The sequence below is a fragment of the Cydia fagiglandana genome, chromosome 7 (assembly GCF_963556715.1).
Source record: "Cydia fagiglandana chromosome 7, ilCydFagi1.1, whole genome shotgun sequence".
Taxonomy (NCBI): Eukaryota; Metazoa; Arthropoda; class Insecta; order Lepidoptera; family Tortricidae; genus Cydia; species Cydia fagiglandana.
Window position 1 is genome coordinate 11569180 of NC_085938.1, and position 22542 is coordinate 11591721.

Consider the following 22542-nt stretch of genomic DNA (forward strand, 5'->3'; position numbering starts at 1 on the left):
TTGTTAAAATAAAACTGCAAAGGTTCAAATTAATTCAATTTTTTCCCAAAAGTTATCAACTACTTCCGGACGGAAATATTACGGAATTTTTCCACTTCTAAATTTATTCTAGGCTTAGGTAGGTTTGTATTGAGAAATTCGCATATACCTAGCATTTTAATTTGGCTGCTTCACAGTTTTTATGCTTATCTTTGTCACGCACGCCCGCCATTAACAACGTAAATTAATTAAAACTCCTTTGGAGTTCTCTCCCCAGAGGTACAAACGGGCATTTCAGGTTGACACTGTTGTGTGGGTGTATTATTTTGCCTAATGAGTTTTATAGGGATTAAAAAGTACAGTGGAAGAATTAAGTGTACTTTTATCATAGTTTTAACTTACTGCTCAACACGTAAATTAAGTCATCTTATCGAAGCTTTTCAGCTTGACTGTTATTAAATTAAACACCTCGATATTTTATCTAAAATTGTTATTTACGAAATTCTTGCATTCCAAAAGTTTTATCTACAAATAGAATACAAATAGGTAGATGAGTATTAGAAATAATGATTAAAACTGAATAAATTAGAGACCTGCGACTGCTGAAGTCGACTTACATTATTTAGATATAATTTTGATGTCATAACTTAAAAAAAAAAACATTAAACATAGCTAGGTTGAAAACAAATAAAACATATCAAGTATGTCATGTCTATTTATTCCAGTGATAAAAGTATATACCATGTAGAAACGAAGCAATCAGTTATTATCCGGAGCAATTCACCCAGAGTATGTTGGTTGGATCTGCTTCAGCTTCGCGTCAGTAACTGGCAGGAAGTTGCGCAGGATCGGGACAGGTGGCACGCTCTCGTTTCGGAGGCCAAGATTCTCTTTGGATCGCTGGGCCAAAATAGTTAGTTAGTTAGTTAGTTATGTTGGATTAATTTCATAATTTTCTGGCTTCAGTGAATTCATTAGTTAGAACTACTAATTTACATCCAAGAACAGTGATCATGGAAACTTAAAGTGGAAATTTTCATTCAAAGTGAATTTTTACCGTTGATTCTCCTGGTGCAAGCCGGTTTCTGTTAGGTATTTGTTAGTTTCTGTAAAATAATAAAATGAGCTATAGAATTTCTATCAGCATTATCTATTGATGGGAATGTAACAGTTAAGAAAAAAAAAATCCATATCACAACTTGAGTTTAAAATGCCATCATTCTATCTACATAATTTATTTGACAATGTTTGCAAAGTTGCTGCTTAAATTTTTATGTTTTTTAATAACATTTAAAAAAAGTGTAGAAATTCTGGGTTATAATTTATATTTTGGAGCCACACCGGATGTGTCAGACGTGCACGACTGCGACTGCACGTCTTATTAGGGCCCGATTCGGATTTTGAAATAGACATCTATTAGATATTATCTTTTAGACATCACCAAGATACGATAACCATATGTTTAAGATCTAACCTATCAAATTTGACATTTGCGCGATTCTGGAGATATACTCTAGAACGATTTCCACAGGATATGACTGAATCCAATTCACATCTAATAGATATCTTACTTAACGTAAAAGTGACATTGGTTGCCCGAATAGCGCTGCAAAAGAGAACTAGTTGATATCTAAACTATAACGTATCTAGAATGGATCTAGTAGTACGTGTCGTCTCTTGTGAATATCTTGAAGTTCGAATATGGCAGTTCCTCGTCTGTGTGCAGCGAAGGTTGGTAAAATAAATGCCCGTACATTTAGTATAGGGCTAAACTTCTTAAGTTCTTAAAATTCATAATCCCACTTACATTCTTCGCAGTTCAAATCGATAGAATTAAGTAGTAGTTGCAAAAGTTTCTCGAGATTGGGTTTCCCGCACCCTTTCACTGCAGCAAAATCACATTCGTTTTCTTTTTTCTCTAATTTGCATCTCTCCTGTAAATAAATACGAAAAAAAACTTGCATTGAATAGATAGGCTTTGATGAATTAAACTTAAAGTGACATTCCATTTCCAACTGCAGCTACAATACTGTTCATTTTACTATGGAAATTGACAATGACAGCGACGCGTTTCCATAGTAAAATGAACAGTATTGCAGCTGCAGTTGGAAATGGAAAGTCACTCTTAGACTGCAGCATTGAGGAAGCCACCAGTGCCCTACTTATTTAGATGTAGGTACCTACGTAGAAAAGCATCTAAAAAGCACACTCACCTTTTCAGGAACTGCTGGCCCACTACCATATACACCAATGAGCCGAGTGATCTCGGTTGTCTTGTTATTTTTGCAGGATGTGAAGTCTGATCGCTTCTGTTCCAGACACTCTGGACCACCTTCCTTAATGAACACTATAACATACGTGAAGAATGTAGGTTAATCTTTAACCGCCATAAGAAACACGAGGAGAATTTCAAGTCAATCTTAAGCACGAACCACGGGGGGTCCATGGCAGTACCTGAAGTGTTCTCAAACTTTATTCGTTATTAGTAGGTATTGACTTCCAAACAGTTTGTGGTCCCTAACAAAAAATAAATTTTGTCGAATGGTCCCTTAAATAAAAGGTTAAGAACCACTGAAGTAAAGCGAGGCGAGGTGAATTTTTACCTTTAAACTCATACCTACTTACAGTTTGTGTTAGCTCCATCGTTAAGGCAGAAGAAGTCGATCATTTTGTCAAAATCTTTTTGTGCAGTGCGTAACCCACTAGTCGTGAAGCACGTCGTCAAATGTCTAAAAAGTGGTCGGGCGCAGGCCTTCACCTGTGCTGATCTGTCGCAGTACCTACAGGAATAGAAATTCTTGTAAGCCCGTTCTCAATATCTATCACTACACCTTATAAAACAAAATCCCCCGCCGCGTCTGTCTATTTGTGTGTATGTATGTTCACGATAAACCCGAAAACGATTGAACGGATGTTGATGCGGTTTTCATCTACCAATAGAGTGATTCTTAACGAAAATTTGTTAAGGTTGTGTGTAAGCCGAGGCGGGTCGCTAGTAATATAATATATGTGTAAATAACGATTAAATTTATCCATTAGACATATTTGGCACTTTATGTATTGACCGGATTCCAGTAGCCTACCATCATCAATTTCATCATCTTCCAGTGTGGTCTCAGCTTTCTCACTTCAGCCCATGGGAGTCTGGGATCCGCTACGCAACTAATCCTAAAATTTGGCGTAGGCTCTAGTTTTTACGGAAGCGACTGACATCTGACCTTACAAACCAGAGGGAAAACTAGGCGTTATTGGGATTTGGGATTAGTCCGTTTTAACTAGTCAAAAAAGAACAATACTTACGCTTTAACCATTTTGGCCTGATTATCGAAGAACTTCGCTAGTCTAACCTCATTCATGAAGTTCTCGTCAGAATACACGTTTGTCAGACAGTCCTTGAATGAATACTTGGTAGCCTGGCAAAGAAAAAAATAATATTACTATTATATTTAATAGGTACTATCATTTGCTACATACAATAAGCTGCCCTAAAAGACAGAGTACACCGGCTGTTCGTAACAACACTCACGCATCCCGTGTGCTCGTATCCTTGCTTTTATATCCCATATACTAAAATCATTAAATGTCAGTTAACCAAAGAAAATAATATGCTCACTTCATAGTCAGTATTTAACTCATTTGATGCCAGTTAATTTGTCGAAGCACAACAGAAAAAATTTGTCAGCCTTATACTTAAGAGGCCCACAGATTACCAGTTCGCCGGACGATATCAGCCGGTCAGTTGATCGGAGCTGTCAAATTTTGCGTTTAACTGACAGGCTGATATCGTCCGGCGGACTGGTAATCAGTGGACAAGGGGCAAACGCCACGGTAAAAAAAAAATGCGTTCTCATTCAATGTGTGGAATACATCCCAACAAGGGGCAGGTATCCCAAATGGTTTTTCTAGTTTTTATTTAATCACTTTGTCGACATGATTGATTTATACATCCGTGCCAAATTGAAGATTTCTAGGACTAATGATTACGAATCTAAGCTGCGGGTGGACAGACGGACATGGCGAAACTAATGCCTTAAAACTACTTAACGGATTTGCATGCATTTTTCACGTGTGGGAAAGGTTTAGATGTATAATCGTTAAGTGCCGAGGGAAGCCGGGGCGGGTCGCTTGTTTATTTAGTATATGGCATGGGCAAAGTAGACTGGTTGTTTGTAAATGGGCCAATAGAACTGCCATTTTACTACATATTTAGGATATAAAACGGAGCTTATAGTCTTGAAATTTGGCTGCGGCTTACCACCACTTGTGTTTGCGCTGCAAGGCTACTTTCATCGCAAAAGTCAGTCGTAAGGAGCGCATTAAACCACATCTCCTCTTCGGGTACTGTGCGCCCCAGAACTCCTGTTAAAATAAAAATAACAAATTGCAATATTTATAAACGATTGTATTATTAAATAAGATCATATAAGGTAAATTAATAAAAAGTCGCATGTCTTACTATATTAAATGTTATGCCTAGTTTTGAACTAATTAAAATATTTTCATTCAAAATACTTGCTTATGATTAGTTAAGTTACATCACGGCAAGTTGAAATAAATTTTAACTAAAACGTTCTCCTACCCAAACATTTTTAAAAGTATAACTAAGTAATTCATGCTCTGTGCTTACCCATTTTACAACACTTATACCTATGTACCCATGTACCTTACCTATGTAGGTTTTGCAGACCTTATTAAAATGAAATTGATTCATTGAACTTACCGACTGCCATTACGGTGGCGAGGGCGAGTTTCACCAACATGTTGACACACGAAACTAAATAATCGTCTAAAAATATAATTATTTAAGTATACAAGTATACAATTCAAGTACACCAGTATACAAGTTTACAAGTATACAATAATAAGAAACAACTGAAATGGATTTGCCCGTGGACAGCTTATATAGAAGACTACTATGCGTAATTTGACCTGCAGGGCAAGTGCTTCGATATCGTTTACCTACCTTCTTTGACTGCAGTGAAGCAAAAACATTAGGGTTATAATTATAATTATGTTCACTCAGTATATTTATGTCTATAGGTTCGTATTTCCCTTCGAAGGCTACTGAAAAATGCACCCTTTATGTCATACCTACTTATAAGAGGCCGTATGCCGTTCTGATACCTACCTACCTACCACCTACCTACCTAGCCTACCTACCTAGTTGATTGCTGGTATCCATAGTTCGTGCAGGTACCTATGGTAAGTAAGCGGTACGCTTAAATCTTACTAAAAAGTGACGTACTCAGAACAGAAAGTGACAAACTCAGAAAGTGACTAACACAGAAAGCGGTGTTCTCAGAAAGTGACGTACGAGTAGGTACTCAGAATGTGAAGTCCTCAGAACGTGACCTAACTCGAAAGTGACCTGCAAGGAACATAATATCCCCTACATTCATAGTTATTTATTATTATTTTATTATTACGAGCCTATTGTGTCCCACTGCTGAGCAAAGGCCTCCCCCCTCTTCTTCCACTCCTCTCGATTTTGAGCTGCATCTGGCCAGTCTCTCAAAAAGGAGTCTAAGTTATCCCGCCATCGCCGACGAGGTCTGCCGGATCTCCGGTTCGACTCATGGGGCACCCACTACGTGGTTATCTTGGCCCATAAGACATTCATAGACGAAATAATAAATAAAGTAAACTGTTTATTGCCTTTATTTATATCAGTAGAAATAATTGATATTTGAGATTTATTCACTTAGTCTACTCTATCTGGCATTCTAGTTTATAACAAAACCGGGCAAGTGCGAGTCGGACTCGCGCACGAAGGGTTCCGTACCATAAAGCAAAAAAAAAAAACAAAAAAAAGCAAAAAGTAAACGGTCACCCATCCAAGTACTGACCACTCCCGACGTTGCTTAACTTTGGTCAAAAATCACGTTTGTTGTATGGGAGCCCCATTTAAATCTTTATTTTATTCTGTTTTTAGTATTTGTTGTTATAGCGGCAACAGAAATACATCATCTGTGAAAATTTCAACTGTCTAGCTATCATGGTTCGTGAGATACAGCCTGGTGACAGACGGACGGACGGACGGACGGACGGACGGACGGACGGACGGACAGCGAAGTCTTAGTAATAGGGTCCCGTTTTACCCTTTGGGTACGGAACCCTAAAAAAATATGTTAAACATAAACATCGTATCAAGTATGTTAGGCGTATTTATTTCAGTGATAAAAGTAAAGTACATAGGTATAATTTATGTATAAGTAACAATAACAACCTATGTTTATACACACGGAGAGCAATTTGTTTTTATCTAGTACGGTACTCCGTACTACGGAGATACCAGATTGGGGTAGTGGCGCCAAAAGATGACCGACCCCCAGAAGATGAACGTTTGGGCCGTTTGGCTTCAAAATCGAAATAATTAATTCCTGACGTAGGTACTTTTTCTTCTTCTTTCTTCTTCTTGTCCAAGATTCTTCTCGTCCAAGCCGGTTTCTGTTAGGTATTTGTCAATTTCTGTAAAAAATAAAGCTATCAGCATTATCTACTCATAACGGATATAACAATTAAGTCTCGTAAACGTGCGTCTTGTTCTTACACTATCATTGAGATATGTCTTTGTTCATAATTGTTTTTAATGGAGCGATAGTCAAAAAATCTGGATTCGAATAGATGAAGTCATTAGCGAAAATTCTCAAGATTGCTACTCGCTTAATTGCTTTGCAAACTGTATCTAAAAAGCGGTAGGTACCTACGGCGGCTTAAGAATAAAATAATCGATGTTCACAACGTCAGTTTAAATAATAATGTTGGTAAGTTTAAGAATGAAGGAGAATTTATGAAAATAATGACATTAAAAACAATTAAAAATAAAATCTTTAGTGGCTACTTAAAATTCATAACCCTACTTACATTCCTCGCAGTTGAAATCGAGAGATTCAAGTAGTCGTTGCAAAAGTTTCTCGAGATTGGGTTTCCCGCAGCTTTTCACTGCAGCAAAATCACATTCGTTTTCTATTTTCTCTAGTTTGCATCTCTCCTGTAAATAAATAAGAAAAAAATATAACTGGCATTGTAAGATATCTTAGGCAATAGCATACATGAATTAAACTTAGACTGCTGCATTGAGGAACCTAATACCAGTGCACTACATATTTTAGATCTAGGCACGTAGAATAGAATAGCGTCTAAAAAGCACACTCACCTTTTCAGGAACTGCCATCCCACTTCCATATACACCAATGAGCCGAGTGATCTCGGGCGTCTTGTTATTTTTGCAGGATGCGAAATCCAATCGCTTCTGTTCCAGACACTCTGAACCACCTTCCTTAATGAACACTGTAACACACGTGAAACGTGTAAAAATTATGATAATCTTTAATGCCGCAAAATGAGTGCTCAGGGTGTGTAGCCAAACGCTCCGTCTACACACCCTGAGCACTGTGAACGAAAAACAACTGTCACTATTGCACTAGTGAGGAAGAGTGATAGGCAGAGATGACTACGATAAGCTACGGAGTGTTAACGATTGCCACGGTACTTACTGTTTGTGTTAGCTCCATCGTTTAGGCAGAAGAAGTCGATTATTTTATCAAACTCTTTTTGTGTAGTACGTAACCCACTGGCCGTGAAACACGGGGTCATACTTGTAACAAGTGGTCGGACGCAGCCCTTCACCTGTGCTGATTTGTCGCAGAAACTACAGAGAAAGAAGTTTTTGTAAACTTATTCAAAGGGTAAAAGCACCAGTAGTCAGCCTTATAACGAAATTTCTATGTTCAAAATCGTATAATTTGCACACTTATGGACCAATAGGTATTATCAATGTTTTTTCTGTTCAAGAATTTAATAAAGTTAAACTTTTGTAAAGAATAAAACTTAATTGAATTCAACTTTTGGAAATATTTAATTAAATATAATAAAAGGGCATTTTTGCCAGTAATCAGCCCCCTGTATACCAATACACAGCCTTTAGGTACCCAGTGCCCAGCCATCCTATTCTAATGGCTGATTAGTGGGTTCGAATAGAGTAAGCTTATAGACCAGTGGTCAGCCACAGGCTGACTACCGGGTATTTAATGTATTTCAATCAAATAAATTCATAATAACGTAATTTTTTAAAGCGGCTTGATTTAACGACTTACACTTCATTTTAAAATAATAATAAATCGTAAATCCTATGGTCAGCCTCCCCCGGCTGACTTCTGGGTTTACGACCTTTTTAAAATTACTGCTTCAAACCCAGTAGTCAGCCAGGGGAGGCTGACTATTGGATTTTGTACAAAAAAGTAGTTTCCAATAGTCAGCCGCCGTAAAAATATTACTTCCACATGGATTAATATTAATCTTTTACGTTTTTCAGATAGTTTAGGTATTAATTAGGCAAAGCAGTCCATATTATTTTAAAAATAAATCACAATTCAGCTGCTATCGTCTTATCAAAATACCATGTGACATTCCAAAAAAAATGGCGCATATGTCTTAACCTTTCATGTCAGAAGACACCACCACTTTGAAATTTTTTTGTGGATCATCGTAGAGTATTCGTTTAAAAATTAAGGTATTTTTCAATGAATAGCTTATCAATCTATAATATTACCTAGTTTTCACGTGAAAATTAGAAAAACTTTATTAGTTACAACCAAAAATAGGCAAGAAAGGCTGACTACTGGTGCATGGCTGAGCACTGGTGCCTTTACCCAATTATAAGTAGCTGTCTCGGCGCCAACTACGAGCTCGTAGCTTTTGGCGTCGAGACACTCGGGTCGTGGGACAAGGGTGCGCGTAGGCGGCACAAGGACCTCGGGATACGATTAAGGGAGGCAACTGGGGACCCTTGTGCTATACAGCGGGAATATTGTCTGCGTGATGGGCACCTCGCCGACAGGTCAAGGGTTGGAGGGTTGATTTTAGCTTTCTTAATTTTTTTAGTAAGGTTAAGCAATATTTTTTTTAAGAATAAATTTAGGTATCCATACTAGATTTCTTTTAGAAAGAGTTTTTTATCACTGGCTATACCGAATATGCATAAGGATAAGTATGAAACATTATTTCTACACTTGATAAATCAAGTGTAGTAATTTAGCTATACTTACGCCTTAACAATTTTGGCGTCGTCTTCGTATATCTTCGCCGCTCTAATCTCATTCCTGAAATTCTCATCAGAATACACGTTTGTAATACATTGCTGGAATGTTGACATGGACGCCTGGGAAAGAAAAAAATAATATCACTATTATCAATTATGTATATGTACATATTTAATACTAAACCTAAACCGGTCACTTGTGCATAGATGTGCAATAGGGATGTTTCCTGTACTTAAAATAAATTATTTCAAACCGTGCAGCACGAAATAAAGCACCAGATAATTATTAGAAAAACATAGATAACAGCTATTTTTAAACACAATTTGTATTTAATAAATCGGATTGAAATAAAAAAGTAGGTCTGTTTACCGTGACCGCAATATACAGTGGAACCTGGATAATTGCAATCTCAAGGGACCAGCCATTTTTTGTCATTTAACCAGGTTTTTTATTTAAGCAGGTCGTGTCAATTAACGAGGTTCAATAAAATTGTTGTGTCAATTATAGAGGTTTTCATTAATACAGGTTGCGTTCTGACAAATTTCTTTTATGGAGGTGCAAATAACCACTGAAAGTAGATTTACACGCTTACGTTCTGGTTTTCTGGTCTATATATTGCTTCTGACTATACTTGCACTTCTACACTACATTAATTACTACTTTATTTTCTTATCATTTGGGTTTAAAAAATTCCCTTGAATTGTAGAAGAAAGTTTTATTAGAATGTAAAAAGCATACTTTGTTTTTGATTTAATCTAAACTATTTCATCTAAACTGTGATAGATACCCAATAAATAAATTGAATTCTGGATGGATAAAATGATCATCGCTATTAAAATATTGTTTCTGCTATCTACAACTACATTATTTCAATTACAGAGGTAATAAGTAAGACTCGTTTCAATAATAGAGGCAAAAAGAAGAGCAAAAATAACGTTTTTTTTTAGCACAGTGTCAATTATAGAGGTCTTAGTTGCGATGTGGTCAATTACAGAGGCAAAATTACGAAAAGCACTAAAATCTAAATTGCAATTATAGAGGTTCCAAAATTTCAATTATAGAGGCCCTTTGGTCTCAAGGGACCGGGACCGGGCTTTTGGTTGCAATTATTGAGGTTTTCCATTTATCCAGGTGCCAATTAACCAATCCAATATATTGAGCCATATTAGCCAATCGTTTTGACAGTTCTAAAAAAGAAGCTGATTTGACTAGTAGCAAAGTAGCCTACCTGAACTTGTTGTAACTTGCCACTTTCGCAAAAGTCAGTCGTGAGGAGCGCATTAATCCATCTGTCCTCTTCGGGAATAGTGTGCCCCAGAACTCCTGTTGACGTTGAAATAACTAAGTAGTTGTAATATGTACCTACTTTATTAAATAAATAAGTTAGTAACTACTACTACTGCTTACTTAGTACTTTATTAAGTAGGCTAAGTAAGTATTGTAAGTTAAGTAAGTACTTTAGTAAATATTTACTTAAACATAGACCACAGCACAATTCTTACTGAGCTTACTGTGGGGCTGGATGGGAAAATTGTCCTTATGTTTATTAATTAGTTAGGTAATTAATTGATTGAACTTACCAACTGCCATTACGGCGGCTAGGACGAGTTTCGTTAACATGTCGACACACGAAACTAAATAATCTAAATAATAATAATAACTAAATTATTATTTTATTAAATACACCAGTGCACAAGTAATAATAAACGACGATTAAAACGAATTCGCCTGTGACAGCTTATATAGATGATTATTGTCCGTAATTTGACCTGCGGAGCAAGTGCGGTGATATCCTGATATAGTTTATCTACTTACCTACCTACTCTGTTGACCGACTGTGGAGAAGCAAAAAAAAATTATATGAATATATTAAAAACTTTATTTCAGGCAATTAGTGCATTGGGATGTAAAAATAAATAAAGTAAAATGATAGAAATAAGATATTAATATTTTTAATTTTCTTTATTTATCTTTCTTCTTAGGCTAGGTCATTTATAATATGAATGAAACACTTACAAAACAATAAAAAATACATATAAACACATAGTTTTAGTTTCGAAAAGTGCTTACAAAAATATAAAAAAATTATTACCCCCAAAAATATATGTTTTGTTGTCATTTTAATTTTCTAAATTATAATAAACGGCTATGTAATAAATAGCCTAGAGAAAGAAACTGTTTATAAAACGGTATGTTATTTGTCATTCAAGTGTCAGAGTTCCTAAAATACGTTTTTGCTAATGTGGTCTTTCCGCATGATAACCTAGTTTGAACTTTTGAGCGAGCTCTCACTACGCTGAACTGACAATAACGTATCATAATGATACAAATAATAAGGAAAACAATTTGAAAGTTAGGTATAGTTGGTTTAAAAACGACATCACAGAGGTATAGGAGACACCTTGAGGCTTTAATTCGATTGTAATAACCAGGTTTATTTTTAACCTAGAGAGAGAATCTGTTTATAAGTCCATAACATTTCAAAACAAGGTTTTAAAATCAGGTTCGGACTATAATTCTTGCAAGCAAAATACGCCCCTTGTGAAAAGTCAAGTTGCAAAAAATGAAAATTATAACTTGCATCACCACTTTCTTTAGCCAGGCTTATTTTACGAGTACATTTGCGGCTAGGTAAGTATATCCAGTCAGCAGTAGAAATGGCTAAGCTATCTACTTTTGCTGCTGCGTATCTGTATCAGTGTCAATGTCATCAACCTAATTATTAAATTATTTTACCTATTGTTTATTAAAACAGATATTAAATAACAAAATAAATAAATCATAAATCTAGCCCTAAATTCGCCTGAGGCACCTATTGTTTGCTAATTAAGTTTAGTTTTTAATTAGTTTCATGTTTAATTTATTTGTTATTTTACCTATTTGTATCACAAATTATGTTAATTTAAATTATCACTATTATCACAGTTAAGCATACGTAATAACTCGTTCAAAAGTTCACATAAACACTAGGTTATCATTATAACCAAAATAAATACGTAAGATTGTATTTCTGAAATTCGGCCAAGTTAATAATAGGTTTAAATTGCTACATAAGCTTCATTGATGACTTACGTTAGACCGGGCCGTGGCCGTATCACCGATTAGCCGTCATAGAAAATGGATGCCTCGGCCCGGTCTAGGGTGAGTCATCCTTTACTGGGTGACTAAATCAAATTGTGTAAAATTTGTATTTATTATCTTATTACCACGTATCTTTATCTGTAACTGAGGGGCCACCGCCAAAACCGAAATTCGCAAATTGCGGAGATCTTTCTCTTTTACTCCAATTAGAGTGACAGAGAAAAATGCCCGCAATTTGCGAACTTCGATTTTCGCGGTTATAGCCCTGGTTCTTACCCTAAGAGGTGGCTAACGCAAAAATTTGGGTTTTATTGGATTTTTACATGTTTTAATAAAGGGCAAATGCCATTAAAAAGCACACGGAAACTAAGGGATCGGATACCGGAATTTCCTTCGTACAATTAACCGGTTAATGATTTCGGTTAATCGTAAACCGTGACGTATTACGGTTCTTTAAATTATTAATTTAATATTCGTTAATTGAGTCTAATAAACACCCATACCATAATAAAATAAAAATAGAAGAATGTAAAGTTTAAGAAAGATATTCCAACAATGGTAAATACCATTTACGACCCCTGGAAACTAGACTAAGTATTCAGGGTGGCCAAAAAACAAGTGCATTCCCGTTACCAGGGAAGTTTTGGGATTATACTGAGCAACTATTTTACTATGGATCCAAACCCCGATATTGCGAAAAAAAAATTTGGCTGTTTAATACATTTTGTCTGGTTCTTTTTCTATGGGAGGGTAAATATTTTGCAATGGAAACGGGAATGTACTTTTTTGGTCATTTTGTATTTGCAAGGCATAGAGTTACAATAATAGGTATAGAGATGACACGTAGTACAGTCATTATAGATTTTGACCCGTGAATAATTAGTTCTTGGATTTTTTTTTCGTAGGTCCCTCGGGGGGGTCACTGGGAGTGTAAATTCAAAAAGTAGGCTTAATCAGGCTCCTGCGTATATTCAAAAAATGGTTTTTTTTCCAAAAAAACGGTTTTTCTTCAATAACTCGGCCATTTTTGATTTTAAAGTAAAACCGTAAGGACAAAAACTGTAGGAAATTTGATTCTCTACAAGTTAGTCCAGTCATTATATCAAAAAACCGACCCTTCCCGTGAATAATCAGTTCTTGGATTTTTTTTTGTACGTCCCTGGGGGGAATCACTGGGAGTGTAAATTCAAAGAGTAGACTGAATCAGGGTCCTGTGTATATTCCAAAAACGGTTTTTCTGGAATAACTCGGTCATTTTTGATTTTACAGTAAAACCGCGAGGACAAAAATTTTAGAAAATTTGATTCTCTAAAGTTGGGTCCTCACAATTTTTCTTCTAGGATCGATAGTTTGGAAATAAAATTTGAAAAAAGCAACAAATTCAAAATATTTTCAACATCCCGTTTATTTTCAACTTTACGACATAAATGAAGAGGACTAAACTTGTAGAGAATCAAATTCTGAACAATTTTGGTTCCCACCTTCTTTCCCCCAAAATCGATATTTTAGAAATTAAACCTGAAAAACGCGACAAATTCAAAATATTATCATTATCTCCTATGTTCCACGCTTTACGGCATAAATGAAGGGAAACGAAGTTGTAGAGAATCAAATTCTGAACAATTTTTGTCCTCACGGTTTTACTGTAAAATCAAAAATGACCGAGTTATTCAAGAAAAACCGTTTTTCGAATATACACAGGACCCTGATTCAGTCTACTTTTTGAATTTACACTCCCAGTGATTCCCCCGAGGGACGTACGAAAAAAACATCCAAGAACTGATTATTCATGGGAAAGGTCGGTTTTTTGGATATAATGACTGGACTAACTTGTAGAGAATCAAATTTCCTACACTTTTTGTCCTTACGGTTTTACTGTAAAATCAAAAATGGCCGAGTTATTGAAGAAAAACCGTTTCTTTGGAAAAAAACCATTTTTCGAATATACGCAGGAGCCTGATTAAGCCTACTTTTTGAATTTACACTCCCAGTGACCCCCCCGAGGGACCTACGAAAAAAAAATCCAAGAACTAATTAATCACGGGTAGGGTCGGTTTTTTGGATATAATGACTGTACTAACGGGGGAGGGGTCAAACGACCGAACGAGATGCACTTATGGAAATTTCAGTAGGAGTAGCAGAGAAAGCGGTATTATTGCTTGTCCTTGTCACAGTCTCACTTTTTGTTTGTTCCCCACCAAAAATTTAGTATGGTGGTGGTGGGCAACAAATAACCCGACCGAATTACGTAGATTGTTTTTGGTATGTTGTCAGGAATGTAAAAACGTGTTTTTTTTAATATCGTCGCTTTGCTGTAATTGGGTTGGGTTATTTTGGGTGTTAAATGAAATATTAATAGCCAGGAAAATTACAATGCTACGTAACATATTTGTTGATAAAAACCAGTCGTTTTATTCGGGGAATTGTTGTTTATGTTTTATATCATTATCTTTAAAAAGTGAAGGGGTACGTTATTTATTATTTGTTATCTCTCCAGCAAGGTAGGTATCAATTGTACATAATTATGTAAACAACATTAGTAGGTACATAATTATTACTATTTTAAAATTTATACTGTAGGTGCTGCTGAGTGCAGTTAAATAGTATGTAGCAGAAAATAAAAGTGTTAGTGTGTATATTATTGTTAAGAATAGTCCGTGTGCAGATAATGTCTAAAAGATTTATTCGCTTCGCAATTTTTGTGCGGCACATAAATATGGAGACATTGCCGTATTCGTACTTAAAGATATTCACAAGAGACGACACGTACTAGATCCATTCTAGAAACATTTATTTTTCGTAAAAATAAAAATGATACTTAAAACATAATTAAATAACTAACCTACAAAACTTAAAAACTAAATCTAAAAATAAATAAAACTAATCTAAAAATAAATAATTACAAACTATCCTGCGGAATGGTGCCGTAGATGCTGGCAGCATTTCCCCGCTGTATCGCAATACTTATAGATCCATTCTAGATACGTTATAGTTTAGATATCAACTAGTTCTCTTCTGCAGCACAATTCGGGCAACCAATGTCACTTTTACGTTAGATACTTAGAGTAAGATATCTATTAGATGTGAATTGGATCTCTAAGTCATATCCTGTGGAAATCGTTCAAGAGTATCTAAATCTTAAACATATCGTAATCGTATCTTGGTGATGTCTAAAAGATATCTAATAGATGTCTATTTCAAAATCTGAATCGGGCCCATAGAGAGTAAAGTATAGTAGCCGCAAATATCGTTGAGTAGGCATTGTTCCATCTACGTCCGTCGGACATGTCACGAGTTGTAAGGGTTTTTCGCAACTTGTGTTACCCGAACAGATAGCGCAGCGTCTGAGCAGATCTTATCAGCTTACTTCAAATTGGAGGAGATTTTCATCTTGTTTTTGTGTTAGGTACCTATTATGTGTATACAGTCAGCAAAACCATTATCTTAGCCCATCTTAGGTATTCCATCATACATATTTTGTATGCAGATTGCAGAGATGCTAAGCTTGACTTTTCTGACTTTACTGACTCGATTATCCCATGTATCGCAGTAATACAAGCATTCGAACGAGCAAAGAAAAACTTAGCAAATAAAGATTTAGGATTTGGCTGACAATTTTGCTGCCTTGACCCTTATAAAGTTAAAAACCGTAACCGTGTAACCGTATATTGCGACTAATTAATAAGGCAAAAAAACTATATCATGTACCTACTCGTAAAGTCTGTGCGGAAAAAAAAAGAGTCGTAGAATGTATCCCATACATTTCACTACTCTTCTTTTTCCGCTTCGACTCTAAACTTTGTTGGAAGAAACGAAGGGACCGACTAGATATAGTCCGGAAATTGTAGAAAATTATTGAGGGCGCCATTTCAATTGTAACAGTCACATTTTTAAAGCAATACTTAAACTTAAGTATGCATTTTTTTAAATACATTTTATTTAATTTCTACTATTTTTTGTCGCACTTACGTCGCAACCCATAACTAGTAATAAATAGTTTGCGCTAACTACGGTCAGGCCAGGCGTAAGGTTTTACAAGCAGCACTCAGAGGTGATTATTCTAGGGTATGTGATTAAGTCAAGTGTCACTAAAATAGGTGTTAACTCGACGGGGATCGCAATTTCCCAGGTAACGGCCATTACTATGGTAATAACGCTTGCCTAGCGATGTACATCTTTTACCTAACCTCTATAGGTCAAGGGGTTTTGGAACTTTTGGAGCATTAGCATTTCATCGTTACGTAAGGGACATTCGGTTCGGACTCATTTTTTGACTTTCAGAGCCTAGTTCTTTCTTGAGGACACAGGGCCCGATTCGGATTGTGAAATAGACATCTATTAGACATCACCAAGATACGATAACAATATGTTTCAGATCTAACCCGTCAATTTGACATTTGCGCGATTTTGGTGATACTCTTGAACGATTTCCACAGGATATGACTTAGAGATCCAATTCACATGTAATAGATATCTTACTCTATCTAGCGTAAAAGTGACATTGGTTGCCCGAATTGCGCTGCAAAAGAGAACTAGTTAATATCTAAACAGTCTAAACTATAACGTATCTAGTATGGATCTAGTACGTGTCGTCTCTTGTGATCTTGAAGTTCGAATACGGCAGACAGTAATTCAATTAAAGTAGATAATTATGATTATAAACTAGAATAGAGACATTGTGCCGTGTAAGTATTTGAACAGCATATTACGTGTGGTCCCAAAAAACTCAATCTTAATGTGAATCAGAGCGGTAACTCTGTAGACCACTTAAAATAGCAGAAAGAAGTTTCCCATAAAGTTTCCCCTGATACTTAACCGAAATTTTTAATTTGCTCTTCAACCAAATCGAGTCACTGAACACATGTTACTGCAGGTATTTTTAACAGAAGCTGAATAAAGAAAGTAGAAAAGTAGAAATTAATTAGATGTCGTTATTTCCAACCGGTCCCACTCAATTGTCACGAACACTAAATTAAAATTTGACGCATCGTGATTCCATTGAATTATATACGGTACTTGGAATAGGCAGCCCATTAAGGCAAATTGTACCTTTCCGCCAATTAATCCATTTGTCAATTAAATAGCTAGCTCGCTTTTATTTTACTAATTCAACGTAGGCTGGTGCACAATTAGAAGAAGACGATTGAAGAGCTTTGTCCTATATAACGGTTTTAAGTATTTATACTTAACTCTAACGAATGCGAATCTTTAACCTATACAATTTATATACAGTTTGGCCAGTGGTTCGTGGCTGTAGGCAGTAAGTAGAACGGGGGGGTGCTTTAAAAGGTACCTATTCTTTAAAACTTTATATTATACTACGACAATTAAGCTGTCTCATCCACCATAACATCAAATATGTAGGTATTCCGATCTGAATAATGATCGTCAGCTAATTTATATTGCCACAATTGGTTGACTTATACTTATGTAGGTATTAAGATAATTGTGATAGTGATGACGTAGCAAAGTAAAAGACATCTACACCGGTCTTATAAGTCACTGTCGGTCACACAAGCAGCGGTCACAAGTTAAATCCCATTCTCCTGGTATTATCAGCCCTTTTGCAATAACCATTGAGGAATATCCAAGGAAAATATCCAAAGGCGGTTTATAAAATTGGGGACAATCCACCGCTCCGTAACTTCATCCGTGCGACCCCGCGGGCAGCCGCTCAATTATTTTCTCTCTAGGATGCTATTCTCACCGCTTCCTGAGAAAAGTATAGACAAACCAGTGTTACTGTAAGCTGGGGATTCAAAACAACTGTTTGTAGTAGGAGAGCGACATTATTATAGCTCAGTTGAACATCCAAATCCCCGAATACTGTTCGCAAATAGAATAACACCCCAGCCCTTTCTGCTCCGCTGTCTCGCAGAAATGTTTTTTTATCTTCCTCGTATTATTTTGCCACTGAACCCTTTATCAATTTGCTAAGTGGCGTTTTAGAAAATGAGTATTTTGTCGTGGTTGATGGAATTCTAATTGGATTTGGGCTGCGTTAAGTGACCATGTAATTAGTTTGATAATACTTAACTTAAGAATTTTTAAGGGTCTCTGACCCTTAAGAGATGTTAATGGGCTAACTAAGATATTCCTTATGTAAACGGTTTGTTTTCCAGTCTGTCAGTCCAAAGGTAGTATATATGTATATCTATTTCGTGAATATAATATTGTCAAATTGTCGCTTGAGAAAGGTATTCCTAGTTGCCGCAACGTCAGTTAAATGGAATTTGTATTGATCAGTAATCGGGTCAACAAGTTCGGGCCGGAGGGCAGGCCGAGTCATTCCCATTAGTTGTTAGTTCAGGTGAATCGAGCCAACCAATCGTGACCTTTAGATTCATAGCTTCTCTTGTGGAATCGACTACCGCTACCACACTGAGAGAAAAATCATCACCAGGAATTAAAAAACAGTTCTGTACTGGGGGAAAAAATGAAGTTTTAGTAATAATTATGGACGTTTCACTATTTCTGTAAAGTTTATTTATTTCTACAAACAGCTCAGTAATCCCAAATATAATTTCGACAAACAGATAATAGAAATTGCAAGAACTAATAGAAATTGCAAAAGTCAATTTATTCCTATTAGTTAACTTTACTCTCCTTGTCCCCGGATTAAGTTTATTTTTGTAATTCTAAGTGTCTCTCAGTGCAAAAACTCGCCAGCAGTGTTAGTGTTTTCGGCTTGCTTCTGATTGAACCACATATGAGATATAACACCCTTGTATTTCACCCTTAATTAGTGAATTTGCCAACTAGCAGTGCCATCTATCGCGCCACTCAAGTGCCTACTAATATCGCCCGGTTACTAGCGCTCGACTGATTTCTACTCAGTAGGTACGCTTTTGTGCTTATACATTAAATAAGTACCTAGGAGCTTACCGGCTTGCGGCCATACGAGTACAAATGTGATGCTCGCCGACTCCGCCTGTTCGTACGGAAATCGTACTTAACCGTTTCGTTGCGGATGTCACGACAGGCGTGTCATTAATGTTTTTAACGTGTGGCGTATGACACGACAGGCGTGCCATCAATCTATGGCGTAAGGCACGCCTGTGGTGCCATGAAATAATTGTTCGCCGCCACAGCCAAAAGTTTTCGAAAATAGAAGACGCAACAAATTGGTTAAATACCTAGCGATCTGAATGCCAAATATATAATAACCATTAATTTTAAAGGTCATCTGATCACAGAACCGACGGATTATAAAGAACTGATATTCTGTATTCATTAGGACCGCAGAAATTTAAAACTGAATTCATTCAGAATCATAGACTCAATGTACTTAGACGTAACTATGCCATTATAAATACCTACATAATAAGTAACGGAATTCTATCAGATCAAAATGACTGAACTCCTTCAACATGGATATTCCGTCCGGTGTGAATATTTTATGTCTGTGGTGAGAAGTTGTATACGGCTAAAGATTCTAGATAGTTTACTCTGGAAATACTTAGGTATAACTAATTGCCGTATCCTACTTACATCCTGGTTTTCGTGAGGTTTTGACTCGCTGTAACTCGGTAAGCAACAACTGTAGACTGTAGGTAGACAGAGCGCAGTCTGATTGGAGTGCAATCGGATCGCACTTTGGCTCTTACAAATTGATCAAACAACAACTGTTCTACAATTACAGAATTAGAACACGAGAGGATTCGATATAGCTCACATTTGGATCTATATCTGAATCCCAAAAGTCTTTTGCTCCTATCTTTGCATTCCCTAATATTGTTTGTCATAATGATGAGTTGTCCTAACTCTAAAAACCCTTTTTTTGGTTTCCCTAATTATTGATTACTTATCCTAATGATAGCACTAGGTAGTGAATTTTGGTCGTCAAAATATATGACAACAAAAATGTAAAGAGACATAATGAATAAAATATATGATATACTTAGTTTTAATGTACCATCTTTTCTAAAAATATTTCATCTCTTTCCACTGATTTACTGAAATGAGTCATATGTATAAATATGCATACAAACCCTCTTGAAAAAACTAGGCTATTGATCGACAGTTTTTTTCTCAACTTTAAGTGTTTGCTGACCTTAAAGAACCCAAACGTATAAAATTGTATGGCTCGTAATCGGGTGCGAAGGTACCTACTAAATGGATAGCCTTGCCTTTTCCTCAAACGGTTACATTATACAAACTTGAGCCACTATAATGCGAAAGGGTTTATTCTATCCGGACTAATGCTGAATATCTAATGGCATGTCAACCATTTTATTAGAGATGTGTAAATAATATAGGCTATCAATGACAAGGGCAAAGACCATGCGCCAGTTGGTGAGAGCTCAGGATTATAATATGCATTTTGTATTCCGCTTTTATCCTTATACCGACTCATTAGCGTCGGTTGCATCCTAGAGGAGCATACGGTCCGTTTATGGCAAGTTTACTGGTAAGGTAAAAATAGGCGTATGCACTAATTTATAGGCACCTGCTATCTAATCTCTAAACCCAGATGTGAAACTAGATATCCGGTTTTAAAATTCAAGAAAATAATTAGCACGAGACGCAGGTAGTTTAACCACATGCGCGTCTAAACTAGAGATGCACCGGATATGCACCGGGTATCCGGCCTATCCGGCCATTATTTTAACATCCGGCCGGATACTGGATAGTAACATTGCTTGGTTTCGGAGTAAACAAAATTGAAATGAGAAACAGTCACGGTAATAATCGTACTCGTTTGTTATTTTAAAACAATTTAAACATTCCACTCACTTGCACGCGTACCCATTTCGAACCTACAAATGAGTTCGCGCGAACGTTCACTACGAAACAGGTCAAAACCTGCACAATGCGCACCTGAAAAACCGAAATGTATTAGGTATAGTTCCGCCGGTCGAATATTCGGCTGATGGTCAGGCCGAATATCCAGTATCCGGCCAAACAACTATCCGTTGCATCTCTAGTCTAAACCATAATATAATATAACTACCGCAGCTTTAATGGACTCTATATATTTGCTCGTCTCTGCTAGATGGTAATATCAGATGAAGCCGCCGGATGGCGGTGGCGTGCCGGCGATATTACCGGCCGGAAATTGAAATTGGGCGGCCGCTCGCTCCGTCAAAATATGTTTAACAAAAATATGCTCAATATGGATGAGATCGATGAAAGGTTTACGGGATACAATATTGACCATCCATCCAATCTGACGTACAACGCAAAGTTAGGCTCAACTTTTATGGATGAGGTTCAACTAATAGAATGGGCTCCGGGTGGGCTCTTTTAAAACATTGATAGAAATATTAGAAATAAAACTATACAACATATTCTTAGCTAGCATCCCCACGGTAGTCGAGGCAGAGGTAGACCAAGAAAGAGATGGCGGGACGACCTGGATGCATTCCAGCCGGATTAGCGGGATCTTGCTCAGCACAGGGAGGACTGGAAAGGGAGAGGGGAGGCCTTTGCCCATGTCTCTCTATCACTCTTCCTTATTAGTGTGACAGTGACAGTTGCGTTTCGATCGCTACAGAGCGTAAGCGATTGGCATCTTGGCTACGCGGCCAGTCCCGGGGATGTTATTTCAATTAGGATGGGTGAATAGAAGTATCAGGGAAACCAGTATGTGCGGGCTAACAGATTACGTATATTTATTATAGCACTGAATCAATTTACACTGAAACTACCCAGAACTTGCCACCATACCTATATAAATAGCCATGTCTCCGTCCAGAGTAGTCAGCCACCGGGTACACCGGACACAACACAACGTTACGTCGGTAGGTACGGGTGTCCTCTCTGTAACTAAAATTAGATATCGATTTCTTATGTATACTGAACGAGTTGGAAATTAGGTTACCTAATAATGTTTAGTTAATTTAATGTTTTAGTGAAAGAGCTATAGAAAATCTGTTTATTAGCAGATATATTAGGTAGATTTAGTTTAGTTGTCTTACTTACCAACATGTAAGCAGCACTGTAAACAATTTGCTCTTTGTAGGTATTTCTAACATTTATATTAATACAAACATGTCAAAAAATTGCGAATGTTCTAAAAATGTATTCATCTTAAGCGCTTAACTTACAATTATTTTAAATTAAAATTATTTATATTGTTTTTATTTGTGGTGGTAGTGTAACTCTCTAACTCACGCCCGCCTTACTTACTTTACTCACCATAATATGAACACCCCTTTTAGATTTACCCCTTTAATATGGCCATGTGTTCGTCTAGTTAATACTTAGGTCCCCTTGAAGTGAACCGTAGTACCTAACCTCAAATTCTTTAATGAGTATCAGCTAAATTTTGAACTCTGGTTTTATTTATTATTACCTACCTAGATTTTATTAACAACTATTTATGATAATAAATAGTTAATTATGAAAGAAAGTAATTATTTAAAGGAAATCGAATCACAAACATAGAAAACCATTTAGAATTTATTAGTGTAATGTAATTGATGGAGAAAAATTTAAT

General features: G+C 36.4%; 2 protein-coding genes across 3 annotated transcripts; both read right to left on the reverse strand.

Moving 5' to 3' along the window:
• Positions 1-1050: 1050 nt before the first annotated feature.
• LOC134665911 (27 kDa glycoprotein-like) lies at positions 1051-4773 on the reverse strand. The gene is made up of 7 exons (XM_063522967.1): positions 4700-4773; positions 4235-4338; positions 3280-3392; positions 2605-2759; positions 2193-2326; positions 1787-1913; positions 1051-1085 (listed from the first exon to the last, which is right to left on the reverse strand). Coding segments are annotated over exons 1-7 (675 nt in total). The 5' UTR covers positions 4740-4773; the 3' UTR covers positions 1051-1083.
• Positions 4774-6382: 1609 nt separating this feature from the next.
• On the reverse strand, positions 6383-10670 carry LOC134665912 (27 kDa glycoprotein-like). 2 transcript variants are annotated; one of them, XM_063522969.1, is made up of 7 exons: positions 10601-10670; positions 10249-10343; positions 9027-9139; positions 7476-7630; positions 7136-7269; positions 6844-6970; positions 6383-6447 (listed from the first exon to the last, which is right to left on the reverse strand). In XM_063522969.1, coding segments are annotated over exons 1-7 (666 nt in total). In that variant the 5' UTR covers positions 10641-10670; the 3' UTR covers positions 6383-6445. The 2 variants fall into 2 exon arrangements, with proteins under 2 accessions (XP_063379039.1, XP_063379038.1); XM_063522968.1 differs by having other exon boundaries at positions 10249-10346; positions 10601-10625.
• Between the last annotated feature and the right edge of the window lie 11872 nt (positions 10671-22542).

Bases quoted from the DNA above. Each gene is read 5' to 3' on its own strand.
- LOC134665911 (XM_063522967.1), bottom strand. From the start codon at position 4,739: ATGTTGGTGAAACTCGCCCTCGCCACCGTAATGGCAGTCG. The intron at 3,393-4,234 runs GTAAGCCGCAGC...TTTCTTTGCCAG, and splicing joins CAGCGCAAACACAAGTGGTG to GCTACCAAGTATTCATTCAA. The intron at 2,760-3,279 runs GTAAGTATTGTT...CTATTCCTGTAG, and splicing joins CAGGCCAAAATGGTTAAAGC to GTACTGCGACAGATCAGCAC.
- LOC134665912 (XM_063522969.1), bottom strand. From the start codon at position 10,640: ATGTTAACGAAACTCGTCCTAGCCGCCGTAATGGCAGTTG. The intron at 7,270-7,475 runs GTAAGTACCGTG...CGTGTGTTACAG, and splicing joins CGATGGAGCTAACACAAACA to TGTTCATTAAGGAAGGTGGT. The intron at 6,971-7,135 runs GTGAGTGTGCTT...ATTTATTTACAG, and splicing joins GGATGGCAGTTCCTGAAAAG to GAGAGATGCAAACTAGAGAA.